Here is an 18514-nt window from a genome sequence, read left to right as displayed (position 1 = left end):
TGGATTTTGAAGTATAAAATTTGATCAAGCATATTCTGCATGGCTTCCTGAAGGGGAAATCATGTCTGACAAATTTATTAGAATTTTTGAGGAAGTAACAAGCAGGTTAGATAAAGGAAAAGTAATGTATGTAATATATTTACATTTTCAGAAGACTTTTGATAAGGTCCCACATGTTAGGCAACTTAATAAAATAAAAGCCTGTGGTGTTGGAGGTAGTATAGAATTCCTACTGTGCAGAAGGTGGTCATTCGGCCCATCAAGTCCACACCAACCCTCCGAAGAGCATCCTATCCTGACCCCATAACCCTGCATTTACCATGCAAATCCACCAAGACTACGCATCTTTAGACACCCGGAGGAAACCAGAGCACCCAGAGGAAACCAACGTAGACACAGGGAGAATGTGCAAACAGACATTCACCTGAGGGTGAAAATGAACCCGGGTGCCTGGTGCTGTGAAGCAACAGTGCTAATCCCCTTGCTGTCTCTTTAGCATGGATAGAGAATATGGTAATCTAATAGAAGTCAGAAAGTTGGGATAAGGGGAGCATTTTCAAGATAGCAACCTGTATCGAGTGGAGTGCCACAGGGGTTAGTGCTGTTCTGCAGTTATTTACAATATAATGTATTGACTTGAATGAGCAAAGTGAATTTGTTATTGTCAAGTTTGTGGATGACACAAAAGTAGAGGGGGAAGACAAGAGGTAACTTTGACACAAGGAGTCTGCAGATGGATATAAATAGGTTAAATAAGGAGACAATAAAACTTGGCAGATGGAATATAAATGTGGAAAAATGTGAGATTATGCACTTTGGCAGGAAGAATATTATTTGAATGGAAAAACACTGCAAAAAGCTACAGCAGGAGGAATCTGTAAGTCCTCATACATAAATCTCAAACAGCTAGCAGACAAATTTAGCAGGCAATAGGGAAAGTAAATGGAATATTGGCCTTCATTTCAAACAGAATAGTGCATAATAATAGGAAAGTCTTAACAAGACCATACAAGGTACTAGTCAGACCACAGCTGAAATACTGTGAATAGTTTTGGGCTCTTTATCAGGGGAAGGATATACTGGCATTGGAAGCAATCCAGAGCAGGTTTGCTGGGCTCATACTGGATATGGACTGCCTTATGAAGAGCGATTGAATAGGTTGAGCCTGTACTCAGAGTTTAAAAGAATGAGAGGAGACTTATTGAAATATGAAAGACTCTTCAGGACTTCACTGGTTAGATGCGGAAATGTTGTTTTCCCTTGTGGGAGAATCTAGGATCAGAGGGAATAATCTCAGAATTAAGGGTTGCCCTTTTAAGTCAGCAATGAGAAGAAATTTCTTCTTTCAGAGGATAGTGGCATTCTATTCCACAGAGAGTTCTGGAGACTGGGTTGTTAAGTATAATCAAGACTAAGATAGATGTTTAATCAGTAAGGGAATATGGGGAAACAGCAGGAAAATGGAGTTGAGGGTTATCAGATCAGCAATGATTTCATTAAATGCTGGAGCAGACTCAATGGCTGACTGGCCTGTTTCTGCTCCTCCGTCTTATGGTCCAAAGACCGTAAGTTCAATTGTCTGAATGCTTATTGCATTAAAACAAAAGGGCTAATGCCTATTCAAGTTGAATAATTGTAAGGCTATAGGAATTCCATTCCAGACTGAGTGTTTGATGTAGAAACTATATGTCCCTGAATTTCCACAGACTTTCTGTCACTATAGCTCAGCCAGAACTGTGGCAGCATCGTTCAAGATCAGGTTAGGTGGATGTAAGAAAAGGTGAAGAAAGGACATAGACAATAAGTTGTTCATAGAGTCAGAGGGCTACAGCACTGAAAAAAGGGTCTTCAGCCCATCTAGTCTATACCAGTCAAAAACAACCACCTAACTATTCTAATCCCATTTTCCAGCTCTTGGCCTATAGCCTATATGCCTTCCCATTGCAAGTGTACATCTAAATACTTTATAATTGTCTTGGGGGTTTCTGTCTCTACCACCCTTACAGGCAGCAAATTCCAGATTCCCACCACCTTCTGGCTGAAAAAAACAATTCCCCACATTCCCTCTAAACCTCTTGACCCTTACTTTAAATCTATGCCTCTTTTCATTGATCCCTCAACTAAGTGGAAAAGTTCTTGCCTGTCTACCCTGTCTAGGCCCCTCATAAGTTATACATCTCACTCATTGCCCCCCTCAATTCAATCTCACTTCATAACTAAAACTCTCCAGCCCAGGCAACATTCTTGCAAATCTCCTATGGACCCTCTCCAGGGCTACACATCCCTCCTATGACATGGATTCCAGAACTGCACACAATAGTCTAGCTGTGAACTAACCAACATTTAATACAGTATAAGCATCACCTCCATTCTCTTAAACTCTATGCCTCAGCTAATAAAGACAAATATCCCATATGCCTTCTGATTAGAACGCTTTACTTACTGCAGAATAAACAGACCTTGTTAGACTAAATGATTCATTTCTGTGCTGTAACAATTTTTCTCTGTTTGGATCAGAATTTCATCTGTGACATTTTATAACCAGGAACACCGACCAGGCTTCTGAAAGGCAGAAATGAATGTTGGCCAGAGTCCAGGTCAGGATTATGGTTGGGCCTCTGAAGAAAATAATAACTAAAAAAGAACAATTGTGATCTAGTTATAGAGGAGCAATTGCCAAGATATTTCTGTGGTGGATGCCTGTATCCCTTGAACTGGCAATTTGTTTCCTGGAAGTGGAAACAAATTCTTTTGTTGTGGCCCGAGTGGTATAGCCCCGAGTGCCACCAGTCTTTCAGTAAAGCAGCACATTCTGACATGGTTGAAGGCAGGTGGGGAGTTTTACAAGTTATGTTGCCATCTTACAACCTGGCTGAATGAGATAGACTTGACAGACTATCTGTCCTTATCAGTCTACTGTTTTCATATTCCTTGATCTATCAATATTGATGAAGCGGCTAAGATCCCAGATAACTCCATATATATCTTTAGATCCTTGGTCTCAATATACCTATCAAAAATTAGCCATATGTGCCCACCACCATGTAAAATGTTTTACTTCTATTTTTCTTCATCATACTATTCAACACTTCTTCCATGCAGCCATTGGTTATGTATGAACACAGTCAATAGCTATTGGCAAGCTAATCAAATGATAAGTTATATCCAGTACCCATCCAGGCTTAAGCATACTCTCATACATTGTCCACCCACACACACACACTTTGCATTTGTTATTACTCAATAGCCTTCAATTTTAATAACAATGGCCAGTGTATTTCCGTGTTTACTCTGACAATGCGATCAATTGTACAACTTCGATTGATGCTTGGTTTCAAGTTCCACCTTCTCCAGAGGTGTGTAATAACATCTCTGAAGAGGTTGATTCAGAAATATTTAGGAATCCTACTGCCGCACCTCTGGATTGATTGAACCCAGTCAAAACCAGTAATTAAATCTCAGACTTTATTGATCAACACAACTCAATATCACTCGGTGTAATGCAATTATCCATGCAGCACTCAGAAGCTGCCTGAAATACCTTCCAATGCTGTGCTGGCAACATGGCCATTTTTATTAAGTCCATCCTAATCGCTGTTGACAACTTGCAACGTTAATCTTGACGCTTTCTTTTTCAGCCTATTGTGTTGCTGATGGAATCAACAGAAGCTGTAAACTTCGCTTGTTTGATAGCAGGTTATTACCGGTTATTCATTGATGCAAAGAAGATGATATTCTGTAGTGCCAAAGTTCAACCACAAGTGAATAAGGCAGGTATGGTTGGTACATTAACAGTTTCAATACTGAAGTTACTTTACAGACTAGTCACACCTACCGATAAAGTTTTCATAAGCATGATTTCTGTGGTTATTTATCACAATGATTTAAATAAATGAAACTAAATAATCCAAACTCTGCCCTCTTAAATTCAAATGTAATCACACAAACTGAGATTTTTATTTATTTATTTATCTCCTTTATTTATCTATTTGATTTAATTGTTCCATAAGACTGAGTTATCATCAATTACAACTGCAAATGCTTAAATCATCTTGTCAACCACAGTAGAGGCTTGCAATACTTGTAGCTGTTTACTCATTCATCCGTGTTCCTTGTCAAGATTGCTGAAAACAGTTGATTCAGTTGACAACTCAGCAGTAGATCCAGCCACAGTATAAATGCAATATGTCTGCAAAGATTAGATCATTAACGTGTTTAGGTCTAAAACAGTCGAGTCACCCAAATTATGAGTGCAAGTTGACTACATCATACAAAATAATAGATCCTTAAAGGACTTTGATCTATATTGTAGACATTTTTGTACTGTACAAGTGTGACAGTGTTAAATGATGATACAAGATAGATGTGGTAGAGTGAAATAGCCCTGAATCCCGTTCCTCTGGAATATTTAATGACTTTTGAAGGGTTAATGTTGGAGTTTACATTATGCCCCACCCAATCTGATGATATCATACAGTTTGTGAGGGGTAAAGAGGAGCCAAGGTCAAAATCCCGATGGAAACATCTGTCATCCATGTCTCCTGATAGTCTTAGTTATTATGTCTAAATAAGCAACCAATGCGGTTATTCATAGCTTTTAACTTTTTTTTAAAAACTTAGATCAGGAGGATTAACTGAAGCACTCTACATCAACTATTAGGAGGTTGTGGTTGGTGCCAAAGCACGTACACACAGTGACAGTGGTGGCATCATTGCTTAAACACGGCAAGGTAACAATATTGGAAAATCTGTTGGACCTAGGAGAAAAAAAAGTGCCAGAGGGCAAATGCATTTAAGCTTTATATATTTTACTGCTTTAAAAATACTGTCACCAGTTGCAAGGGAAGGGCTTACACAAACGAACAATCAGCAGAATTCATGATGATGAACATATAAATGTTAGAGACTGCATTAAGCTTCTCTAACCAGATGTCTTACATTCTTGAGAGGCGAAAAGAGAATTTTAGCTCAAGATCCTAATGGTGACAGACGTGTCATCATTATCTTTTATAGTCTTAGCTATTATCTCCTATTAGCCAATCTAAATTGTACCTGTTCTATCGTGCAGTAAACTACATTTTGGTAAGACAAGTACCTCTTTTCATTAACACTTACTAGTGGTTCATCTTCTATAACTGTTAACCAAATATGCCCATTAACCCAAAATAGAAAACAGGATTTAGTTAGTTTCAGTGATGGTGACCATGAAACTATTATTGATTGCCTTAATCATGAGGAAGGTAGTAGTAGGCCCTCTTGTGGTGAAGTGATTGTGTCCCTACCCTTAAACCAAGACATCTGGGTTCAAGTCCCACCTGCTCCAGAGGTATGTAATAGCATCTCAGAACTCTTAGGAAAAAGAGTTGGTAAATGATAGTGATATCACTGGACTACTCAACAAGAACCCTGCATTTGATTTTTCTGAGTACATGGGTTTGCATCCCACCATAGCAGATGCTGAAATTTAAACCAAATTAAGAAATATAGAGAGAATGATTGCTTGCAGTTACATCTGCACTTGGCCCTTCATTGAAAGGAAGCACATGATGTGCAACAGCACCACGGATATTGTTATTTTCGTTCAATAAGTTTCCGTTCATTTTTTAGAAGTTTCTGTCAACTGTGTGATTATTTTTTTTTCCATCAGGGCCTGTCTAACCATTTGTTATTTTAAAAGAGTAGAAAGGAGGATTGAAAGGGCTCTTGTGGTACAGTGTTATGTCCCTACCAGGAGGCTCAGGTTCAAATACCACCTGCTTCAGTGTGTGTAATAACATCACTGAACAGGTCAAATGGAAAATATCTAATATGGTGGAATTAGAGCTTATGACCTTCAGGTTGGCAGTGCAGTACCATTGATACCACTGTCCTGTGTCTGTCTGTTGAAGTGTTTCAGCTTGTCTGGAGTGCCAGACATAATTGTTCTGAGTGCTGGTCATAAACCAATTGGTGACCCCCATGCTGCGGTACCAGCTTGTCCCATTTGGCCCTTCCCCCAGTTTTGTATTAAGCATCTAGAGGGTGTGGGTCAACTTCTTCTGGGACAAGATGATGAATTGGGTTATCGCAGATATTCTAAGTCTCCCCATTAAGGAGGGCTGTCTGTTGCTGATATGCCTCTGCACCCAGGTAGCAAATTTCCACTTCCAGACCCTACAGCAATACATTTACATAAAACCTCCTCCCACATTGAGAGTCCTGGTGACAGATTTCTTCTGCCAGATAACAACCGTAATTATGACATACAGATCCTATGTATAACCATGTGGGGCTGCGCATATCCCTCAGGACACTTGCTGTCTTTTACAAAGGACCCAATCAAGGTCTGAAACATGGGTCGATTCATATCACATCTTCCTGCTGCTGGGATTAATGCACAGGAATCCACACCTTCATCAGAGGTTGAAGCGATGACAGAGATGGGGATGTGCTGGCTGGTGGAGGCCTGGGGCTGGATGTTACCACAGGAGTCAGCAAGTGCAGCACCGGGAGGATGTCCAGCTCATGGCCAACGCCATTCATTACCTGAAAATGGTGATACTCAGACCAGACATCGTGCACTGGTAGAGGACATTCAGGTATGTGGTGTTCTTCCGCCTGTGCACACAGAATGCAAGATCAGCCTCAGGATCCAGAGCCTGCCACAACCTAAGCTACCTCGGAGATGCCTTCTGCCTGGTTCAGAGCGTTCTCCTGCATGGGCTGCTCCTTTACACCATCCACTTCTCATCTAAACCTCCTTTTTATTACTGTAACATTTTAACCTGAATTGCCACTTCAACCCATTATTCTAAATTCTTTTTTTGTCTCCACCCTTAATTATTTAGTCTCATCCAAATTTGTGACTTAACTATTACCACCGTATCTAATTCCAAAGATCTGTAGAGATTTGTAGTCTATGGAACATAATCTTATAATATTTTAAAACATTAGTCAAGCATTTCTGTTTGACTCATTCATACCATATTTAGTTTGTTCTTTTTCTAAAGTTACCCACTTGATAATTCTTTCTGGCTATTTGATATATCTCTATGTAAATTTGTCCACATTCAATATTCTGTTTACTCCCTTAAAATTACTAATTATTTTTATATGCATTGAAATTGCTGAGACTGTCTGCATGCACTTTATCATTTCTCAAAATACCTTTAAGTTTTCAGGTAACCATTCCATTTAAATATTTTAGAATACTAGGGCATGTGAGTCTTAATATAGTTTTTATCATGATATGCTTAAGTGTATCCAGGCTTGGTGGTTTTGAGATTCTTGGCACTTGCTACAATTAATATTTCCACAGTACTTCCCTATCACTGAAATGTGTTATTGATGAATGGCTTGATGGGTTGAGGGTGCCTCATCCATCACTGTGTTGCGACGTTGAAATTCTGCAAATGGGTTCAGCCTTCAGTGTCTCCAATTTCTAAAAAAAATGCTCCATCCATTCCACATCAAGCAGAATGGGTTAAGTAGTATTAATCCACTACGGATTCAAAAGGGGGATGGGGCATAAACTCCTGCACATAATTACATAATCCATCTTTCCTCCTCCTTGAAGGAAGGAAAAATCCACCCTTTGTTAAATTTGCCTTTCCTAAACTTCTCATTCATAGGGAGTTGCATTTTCAACATTTCAATGTCTCTATCACTTGGATATTAACAATGAGTCAATTTTATCATCCAGCATTAAAGATTCATTCATGTTAAAACAATATTTGGAAGTTCTGTCTAGCCAGAAAATGAAATTCCAAACATGGTAATTTCTGGAATTAAAGTTTACCCAAGCCCAAACACAATACAGAGCCAACTCCAAAAGGTAAATTTTTACCAAGCTTTATGAAACAAATTTTTGAATCAACATTTTGCAGATTTTGTTTTTGCTTTACACAACCACTGATAGTTTCTTGAAAGGACATTACATTAACCATACATGTCCCACACTGATGCAGGCACACAACACACTTTCAAATTACCAGACATTCCCAAAATGCAAACTAAGACTTCAAAGTATCCCCAGATAGTTTGGGAACAAAAAGACACAAATTGTACAGGATGACATTTAGCAACCAACAAACAAAGGTGCATTCAAACCAGACCACAAAGAGTTAACACTTCTACAGGGTTCAGTGCACTTGCACAGTGCAGAAACCTGACCTCCAGTTCTCTCTTTTTCCAGTTATAACTGTCCTCCATCCTTTTGGGGGTCCTAATTGTGCTAACATATTAGCTACAGACCCAAATTCAGAGTCTGCTGCATTCCACCCTGGAATACAGAAGGACTCTGGAGCATCAGGTTGTTCTTCCCTTCACTTACACATTTTCCCAAATCACATCCTCGTCGCCAAAAATGTCTTGGATCACAGTGTACCCGAGTGGTTCTTTTCAGATTCAGTGAAATGTAGCTAAGAGAAGGCTTGACAACAGCAATGTGCGTAAATACACACATTTATTAAGTAATAATAATAGACAAAAAAGGAAGGAAAAGAAAGCAACGAGCCTCACGTCCTCCTGCACGTCGGGGACCACTCGATCGAAGGCTGGTCTGGAGGCTTAGGTTGTTCCTGGCACCGTTTGCAATCCCAGTTCAAGGTGAAGTCTGATGACTTGGAACAAAATTCTGTCTCTTATATGGTGTAACAAACAACCAGGCACAGAAAAAACAACAACTGAAAAATATGTTGATTATACTGGCTTCAGCACATACAGGAATGTTTACAGGACGCATTTGAGGTCATGCAGCTGTCAAATATCCTCAACAAGTTTAGCCCTTCAGCCCATCCTATATATTTACTTTTCCTCACCTTTGTTGAAGGGCAGGGCTGGTAATGTTTTTCTGCTTAATTAGAAACACGGGTGATTTAGTGATGGGGATATAAGTAAAACAACATGGATGGTTTATAATAAGTTCAGAGGTGCGTAGAAACATCTCTCGATAAAAAGAAGAAAACAAGAGGATTATTCATGGTTACATCCACACTCGGATGTCCATTGAGAGGGAGTATGTGGTGTCCACCAGCACAATAGAGGCCGTTAGAGACCAGTGGGCACCACAGGGTCTGGGGTGCATTGTCACTCCAGACAATGTTACTTTGGTTTAATAAATTTCCATTCCTTTTCTATATGTTTCTGTCAACTGTTTGACTGCATTTTTCTTGTAGTGCCTCATTAAGGACTGTCTAACCATTTGTTGTCTTAAGAGAGTAGAAAAAAGGATTGAAAGGGTTCTTGTGGTGCAGTGGTTGTGTTCCTACCTCTGATCCAGGAGGCTTGGGTTACAGTCCCATTTGCTTCAGAGCTAATCATCATAGAATCATAGATACTACATCTCTGAAAATTTTGATATAAGAACTATCTATAAAAGAAGATTAGTGACAGGATTGTACCAAAACTATTGGTTGGTAATGGTTGGTTCCACAATACATACAACACTAAACTCTGTTATAATTAATAGTAGTTGTTTGTTGTGATGAGCTTTGTGGTACAATGGGTAGCATCCTGCCTCGAACTAAGACCTCTAACCACAAGTTCCATTTCTTGCTGGACTTGATGGCCAAAGAAGGTGTGTTCATAATGGAGCCAAACAGCAAAATCTTCCAACACTTGCCAATGACAGGTGGTAAGAAAAGGAGAGATTCCTGGTTTAATACATTATGGAAACAAAGTTGGAGCTTCTACTATTAGAATCCATTGCTCTAGATTATAACAAGAATGCATAAACCACTTCCATCACAGCAACCTGGAATCCCTGTCGGAGCTGGAACACACCAAATTATTGTTATCTTAGAAACCTGGCTAGGTATCATTTTGGATTGACATCTATAGTCAATGGTCATAGAAAAATGTTGCTACATCTTTTCATTTTAGAACATAGAACATAGAACAGTACAGCACAGTACAGGCCCTTTGGCCCACGATATTGTGCCAACTTATTATCCTACTCTAAGATCAAATTACCCTGCAATCCATACATTTTACTATCATCCATGTGCCTGTCCAAGAGTCGCTTAAATGTCCCTAATGTATCTAACTACACTACCACTGCCAGCAGCGCATTCCACACTCCTACCACTCTCTGTGTAAAGAATCTACCTCTGACATCTCCCCTCTACCTTCCTCCAATCACCTTAAAATTATGCCCCCTCGTAATAGTCATTTCCACCTGGTTTTTCCTGGTTTTGGTGTTATCCTCTCTCCTCTCTCAAAGACAGTGCTTCATATTCTAGTAAGCTATCAACAGTTGCTCAGTTTATAGCAAATATACCCTTTGCCTGTAATTTGTGGGTTCAAGCGCCACTCTGGAACCATCAGTACATAATCTAAACTGACAATCCAGTGCTATACTGTGAGTGTGGTATACCATTTGAGGTGCTGTCTTTCAACTGAGTGTGAAACCATGCCTGGATTGCCATTTCAGATGAATGTAAAACTCCTTGAGCACAGGTGAGGTCCCGGAGGACTGGAGAATTGCTAATGTTGTCCCCTTGTTTACGAAGGGTAGCAAGGATAATCCAGGTAATTATAGACCGGTGACCCTGACGTCAGTGGTGGGGAAGCTGCTGGAGAAGATACATTTGGAAGAAAATGGGCTTATTAGTGATAGGCAGCATGGTTTTGTGCAGGGAAGGTCATGTCTTACCAACTTGGTAGAATTCTTTGAGGAAGTGACAAAGTTGATAGATGAGGGAATGGCTGTGGATGTCATATACATGGACTTCAGTAATGCGTTTGATAAGGTTCCCCATGGTAGGCTGATGGAGAAAGTGATGTCGCATGGGGTCCAGGGTATACTAGCTAGATGGATAGAGAACTGGCTGGGCAACAGGAGACAGAGAGTTATAGTGGAAGGGAGTTTGTCAAAATGGAGAACTGTGACCAGCGGCGTGCCACAGGGATCCGTGTTGGGACCACTGTTGTTTGTGATATACATAAATGATCTGGAAGAAGGTAATAGATGGTCTGATTAGCAAGTTTGCAGATGACACTAAGATTGGTGGAGTAGCAGATAGTGAAGGGGACTGTCAGAGATAGCACCAGAATAGAGATAGATTGGAGAGTTAGGCAGAGAAATGGCAGATGGAGTTCAATCCAGGCAAATGCGAGGTGATGCATTTTGGAAGATCCAATTCAAAAGCAAACTATATGGTAAATGGAAAAGCCCTGGGGAAAATTGATGCACAGAGAGATCTGGGTGTTCAGGTCCATTATACCCTGAAGGTGGCAACACAGGTCAATAGAGTGGTCAAGAAGGCATACAATATGTTTTCATTCATCGGATGGGATATTGAGTACACGAGTTGGCAGGTCATATTATAGTTGTATAGGACTTTGGTTTGACCACATTTGGAATACTGCGTACAGTTCTGGTCGCCACATTACCAAAAGGATGTGGATGCTTTGGTGAGGGTGCAGAGGAGGTTCACCAGGAGGTTGCCTGGTATGGAGGGTGCTAGCTATGAAGAGAGGTTGAGGGGGATTATTTACATTAGAAAGACCGAGGTTGAGGGGGGACCTGATTGAGGTCTACAAAATCATGAGAGGTATAGACAGGGTGGATAGCAAGAAGCTTTTTCCCAGAGTGGCGGACTCAATTACTAGGGGTCACGATTTCAAGGCGAGAGGGGAAAAGTTTAAGGGAGATATGCATAGAAAGTTCTTTACGCAGAGGGTGCTGGGTGCCTGGAACGCATTGCCAGCGGAGGTGGTAGAGGTGGGCACGATAGCATCATTTAAGATGTATCTAGACAGATACATGAATGGGCAGGGAGCAGAGGGATACAGATCCTTGGAAAATAGGCGACAGGTTTAGATAGAGGATCTGGATCCACGCAGACTTGGAGGGCTGAAGGGCCTGTTCTTGTGCTGTAATTTTCTTTGTTCTTTGTTCTTTTTAAAAGATCGGATGGAACTATTTTGAAGGAGAGCAGTTCTGCTTCATGTCCTGTCCAATCACTCAATCCACATCACTAAAAATGATTACCTGACTATGAACACATTGCTGTTTATAGGACCTTGTTGATCAAACATTGGCTACTCTGTAAATTATCCAAGTACAATGACTACTCTTAAAAAGTACTTCTTTGGCTATTAAGTATTTTCAATGTCCTGACATCATGAAAGTTGACATATAAGTAGAGGCATTTCATTCATTTATTCCCACCAATGAGATGCAGTGAGTACAAGACTGCCATGTAACTGCAATACATTCCCAAATTACTGTTTGAAGCTAACCAACTTAAGCAACTGTTCTATCCCCCACACCACCCCACTGCCCACATTGCCAAAACTCTGTAACGCTGACCCCATTTTCTGTCAATGCTGGCAAACTTGAAGCCTTAAGATGTTGACACTGCTTCACTAGCATTTACATTTAGCTAGTTTTTGAGGAAACAGTTTTGGTGAGACAGATAAATTCAGTTTTTGGAACAGAAAGGAAGTACACTGAAAGATTATGCTAAGGTCTTAGCATTTGACTGATTCATGTCTCCCCACCCCTCTAGAAAATACTGAATCACTCGCTGATATATCTTGCAAAGTGGCTATTCTTTAAGTGAACCTGACAGCTGCTTGGCCTGCTGTGTTCATCCAGCCCTGCACCTTGTTGTCTCAGTAAACATTGTCAGGCTACTTCACAGTTGGGTGCTTCACAGCTGAGCCTAGCACTGTACTGCTATTCATACATGCACCCTTCCAACAGGGAACACAGAATAATAGCCAAGCTGGATACTCTTCACTGACTTTTTCTTCTCTAATCAAATGTGGTGTTTTCCCATTGTCCTGCTAACCCCATCACAGTATAAATCAGCAATTGAGCCGCGAGCCATGTTCTTTGTAAGGTGCTAAATTACATGGGCTGGTACATTTAATTCTGGCAAACTGTTTCTTTTCCTTAATTTTTACTGAAAGTGATAACTTATTATTTAGCAGTCGCAAACTGTGATAGAATAAAGCAATTTCTGCATTGATCCATTCATTGCATCCACTTTATTACAAAATCTTAAAATAATATCTCCTGTCAACACCTTGCATGTTATTTTTATAATTAGGAAAGTGTAATTGCATCATAGTATATATGCTTTGAAAGGCTTAAAGTTGCTCAAGTAAGTTGATCATGCAGCTCATAAATTTGGAACCTCGCTATTGTTCAGCCAAAAAACTGAATGGCACAAATGGCTGCCTATTCTAAACAGTCATTCAAATCAAGACTCACTTCAAATAATTGAATTTCCAATCAAAGATAAACCTCTTTTCAGTACTGACATGGGCAAGGAAGCTTCCTGCTGGTTTCCACCGATTGCCCTCCCTCAACTAATGAATCAGTAGTCGTTCATGATGAGCATCACTTGGAAGTAACATTGAGGATAACAAGGGCACAAAAAGAACTCTGGATGGAGGACTTCACAATCTACCACCAGGAGTGACTCAGTAATGCTACTACTGAGCAAACCCTGAAGTATCTATCTGTTGGAATGGATCAGCAGTGGAACCAGCAAGGGGGAAAAGCTGACTTGACCTCTGCCTGACTGTCATAGGTGCCTCTGTCCATGACAATATTAGTGAGAATTGTGAAGATAAAGTCCCATCTTCACACTGAGAATACTATTCCATCATGTTGTGAAACAGTTGGTTTCTCTCTTAACAGCTGCTGCTAGACCTACTGAGTACTTCCAGATTTCTGATTTTTAGCCAAGTGGATTATTTTACTTTTCCTCATTGTTCTTGCCCCCTAGAATTTTAGTACTGCTTAACAAAAATACTAGACAGATAGCCTATCACTCAAGAATGTTCCCACGAAGCATGGATAGATATGGCATTTTATGATCATCATGGATTTTCTGGTCAGAAAGTAGATGCATGAGCCATTAAAATTATCCAGAAAATTTACCTATCAATGTTCTATTTCTGCAGCCTTCAATTGAAGCCCTCTTCTGAGCCACGGCAGTTTCCCTCAGGAACACTTCATTCAAATGGCAGTTAATACTGCTATGAAGTTTCGAAGTCTAGGAACCACAAAACAATTCTATCCTAAAACAGAAACAATGCAAGCACCTACCCTGTATTCACCAACGTACATGTCCGTCAAAGGGAAATAAGCTAGTTCCATGCAGCAAATCACAGCTTGATGTGAAGTCTTCTGATGCCATTTGTGGTTTACTATATGTTAGACCATGTAACATACAGCATAGATTGCTGGGTTCAGTTGAATCAAGATATCTTGAAGTTTATTTACAACACTAATAATTTATAAGAATATGATAGCACAGATTTACACACAGCTTAGATTTTGCACTTAGATATTAATGTACATTTCACACAATTGACTGACTCCATCACACAGTCATGGTGACTGAAAATAAGACGGGAATCTTTATACCAAAAGCTTAGACATTGTGATGTCATGTAACTCTCTCTCAGATACACAGGCCTGTCTGGTCTGGGAGCTATGCCATGAAATATTTATGTACAAGGATGTGTACAAGGATAAATATTCCTAATTGCCTCTATACATTCAGATTGCACTTTAGCAGACATACAACATGACCAGATGTGTTCCTTATACAATTATGATGACATGGTAAAGTAGTTTCACTCTGTGACATGCTCTGTTGCTGCAAATGGATATGTATCACTTACCATACATGGATGGATTTTGCCTGGCATGATATCTTCAGCATCCAAGTAGTGATCCTGTGTGGTGGGTAGTTAATGATATGCAGTTTGAATATGTTGTCTATTTCCTCACAAGTCTTGACCATTTCTCATGACAAAGTCATATGATCTAGGCTGGACACAATGATCTGGTAGCTTTCTATAAATCAATTTGTTTATGTGAAACAGGTATGCTTTGTTCTGCTCTGGGTTGAATGACTGGCTGTATGTTCTTGTACTATTTTCTCCCCTCTTTCCAACCATGTGTTGTGCACATGTTGTTTGGTAGTGAGAGTCAAAAAAGAGCTCTGCAGATCTGTTTCTCAAACAGAGGTGCTGCTGGATATAGTAAATTATTGCCTAGAGGGGTAACACAAATTTAACATAACTATCCAAAAATCTTGGCAAGTCACTTTACATTTAATGATAATGGATTATTTGGTATGAACAATGTATTCCACAAGACCATTCCATTGAGAGTAATGAGAAGAAGAGGCAATACGTTGAACATTCCATTTCTTGTACATGTTTTGGAAGGACTCACTGGTGTAATATATGTCATTGCCAGACACAATTTGTTGAGGGACACCATAGTAATGAATATGGCAGGCAGTGTTTCAACAACTGTTGTGCTATTGGTACTTTTGATTTATCACGCTAAAGGGAACTTAGTTAAGTAGTCAGTCACCAGAATGTAATTGTATCCTTGAACATGGAAAATATTCATCACAATCATGCACCATGATTCAGAAGGAATCCCGGATAGATGGTGATGTTCTTTTGATTTTTGAGGTTGATGGAATTAACATGTTTCTCACAACTTGATTAGTTCAGTGATGGCTTTATTAATGCTGGACCAACATATGGCGTCATGCACTGGTCTCTTCGTTTTTGTTTGCGTCCATGTCACCTATGATCCAGCACGTCTCAACGTTAATGTTAACAGAATTATGAATTGTTTGCTCTTGAAGATTATACTTTTTTGGACAGTCATAAGATTGTCTCTGAATGACTAGAATGAGAATACCAACTTAGGGTCCTGTTGGATGCCTTCTGGCTGCTGATGACCTTTTTTGAGCCGCTGCACCTGATCCAACTTGCTTGCTGCTGCAACAAATGTGTAAGAGATTGATGTTAACATTTGGAATCTTTGGAGTTGTACCTGTTGGATTTGTAATAATGTGTAGATCCATGCATGTCGGTAGACTGATGATTAAAGGTCTTAGAGAATCAACCATGAAAGAGTTTCAGATGACCATCCCAGTGATCCATATTGGCATTTAAGATGGATAGTGCCAGTGCACATGATGGCATATACTTGAAAACAGTTAACTTATTTTGTGTAGACTGCATCACATTATGCTAGTTTCCTGAGTACATCTTATGTAAGATGCAGTGGCACCACGGTCAATCTTGGCAGATAGTTTGTGTTGTTCATTTCTTTTTGGAGAGATCACTTGGATGGAGGTCAAGGTTTCAAATTTTTGGATGTTTCTATGTGGTGTCAGGTTTACTATGTGTACTGTCTGACTGGGGTCTGCAAGCATACTGTTGCACTTACTTCTAGTACTTTCAAGTTTGTGTGCCATGGTCAGAACTGTGGAAACTTCTATGCATTGTTGCTTGGTTATCAGTTCTTCACATTCTGTTATGGAACATTTGTGTTGTACTTCGTGTTTCTCTGGGATATGCCTACACATTTTTAGCTCAATGTCTTCTTGAAAAATATAACTTCCATATGTTATAAAATAACTGGACATTGCCTCTAAGTGAGCAAAGCACGTTTGATGCAAGATTTTGATGTTTCTCTGTACCTGTCGATGGCTGCAATAGATGTTCTAGACCAAAGCACTTGCCAATACCACTGGCCTCCCACAATTGCTTTGAATTTTCATTATTCTTCTAGTAGGGCGTCAAAGGGATATCCTTTAGGTTTATCCAGAATGTTTTTTTTGAATGATTTGATGGGCATAGAGGCAATGACCACTTCCAGAAGCATTCCACAAGCTAGCTTTGGTGAAATCACGCTCTGTACCTTTGTATCAACATCTAAAAATTGGTTGATTGCCATTCTGACAATAGCCAGATAAAACATGAACTCAAGCCTGTGTATCCTGGAATTAATTCAGTTTACATTAATTCTGTAAAATCTGAAAAGAATGATCAATATCTTTGCAGTCATCATCAGAAATACCAGCGGATTTTATTCATCTGAACCTTCTGGTGCTCAAAGCGAGAACACGTTTGATTGCCTGTTGTTCTTTGACAGTGATCGTGTTTCATAAAGATTGATTCTTTGCTTAAGTAACTGAAGTTCTAGCAGTATGTGAAAATGTGACAGCCCATGGTTAGATGTTTGCTTTCTATCATTCTTTTGTTTAGCTTTATGCTCACTAAAATGCCAGTGTAAGAATCGGTATCGCTGTTATATTTTTTTTGTTGGCTTATCATGGTATTTTTCTTGTACGTTACTGTCCCTTCTAAAAATTGCAGACTTTTAGAGGCAGGTTTTACCTGTAGATGATGTTTGCGCCAAAAAAAGGAGGGATGACAATATGTGGACTTGTTTTTAATTTTTATGCTGATTTGGAAAAAGAAAATGGCAGACTAGACTAATGTTTGGATATATAAGCCTTTTTAATGTAGAAAAATAGTTTTTTAAGTGTTAGTAAGCTGTATTTTCTTCTAGAAACACTTTGGAGCTGTCCTATCGGGACCATTTAAAATTGCCTTTTTTAAAAAATTGGATCAGCAGTTACTTTCCTTTTAAAAGAGAGAGAGAGAAAGGCAGAGAGCTTGCAGTGCTTCTGTACAGTTTGTAGCCTTTAGCTTTGGTTATCATTGTAACTTCAGCTCTGAATTTAAACAGATTGATGGCTGGCTGTTAGGAAAAAATACTGTCACCTTTTCAGCCTTTAGCATCCTTTACTGCCATAACCGAGCTGTCACAACTGGCTTTTCGAGCCCATTTGCTGCCACCGTGATGCTTTTTGTGGTTTATTAAATATTAAAAAAGAGATAGTTGTTCTGTTGAGTCATATCTTGAAGATTATTTGAAACATTAGCTACCTGCAAAGCTACAATATCACAGTTTTGCGTACAGCTGCTACTGTGCATTACATACATAAAACCGACAGATTGCATTCACTCCATCAGATAGAGAGCGAGGGACTGTAGATGAAGCTGGTACCTCTATACCAGAATATCACATGTTGTGAACATCATGCAATTGTCCTAGGTTTGCAGGCCGGTCTAGTCTAGAACCTCTGCCATAATACATTTTCCACCAAGAAGAATAGGAAATCCTGAATCATGTGAATATAATAACTATAATTGTCTGAGTGTAGAGTGATACAACATGCAAAGATTCACAAACTGACTTCCAAATAAAAAAGCAACTTTTTAAAAAAAATGTCAGTTGCAAAACTCTATTCTAACAAGTTTAATTGTTTACTTTAAACTAACAACAATTTGACCAGTCACTAATCTGGGTTAAAATCATATAACTATGGAAAGGATACAAAATCACAGATTGTAATAATATTTCCAATATATCTAACAATATGCATCTACACACATTCCTTATCCCTTGTTATACTGTATAAGTGTTATAAGTGTTATACTGTAATCATATCTTTCTGCCAGTGGTTTAGAGAAGCAATGTCCAATATTAACTTTAATCACAGATTTTAAAAAGGCGGATGATTTTCATTTAATGTGTTTTGAGGGATTCAATTGGTCTTCTTTTGTTCAATGAAAACAAGGTAGAAAAATTTTACACATTACAGGTTAGACATGTAAATATTTGATGAGACTAAAGTGAATCCCAGTATTTTAAGAGCAATTAATCTGCAATCTATGTAGATGATTC

General features: G+C 39.3%; 1 protein-coding gene across 1 annotated transcript in view; it reads left to right on the top strand.

Annotated features, from left to right (window-relative positions):
• The window catches only part of frmpd3 (FERM and PDZ domain containing 3), a 197079-nt gene that overhangs the window by 161251 nt on the left and 17314 nt on the right, over positions 1-18514 (top strand). Inside the window, exon 7 of the mRNA XM_048605312.1 lies at positions 3639-3774. Coding sequence (XP_048461269.1) covers positions 3639-3774 — 136 coding nt within the window. The remainder of the gene's footprint in view (positions 1-3638; positions 3775-18514) is intronic.

This window comes from Rhincodon typus, chromosome 14 (assembly GCF_021869965.1).
Source record: "Rhincodon typus isolate 14 chromosome 14, sRhiTyp1.1, whole genome shotgun sequence".
Lineage (NCBI taxonomy): Eukaryota > Metazoa > Chordata > Chondrichthyes > Orectolobiformes > Rhincodontidae > Rhincodon > Rhincodon typus.
This window is presented reverse-complemented; position numbering and strand designations above follow the sequence as displayed.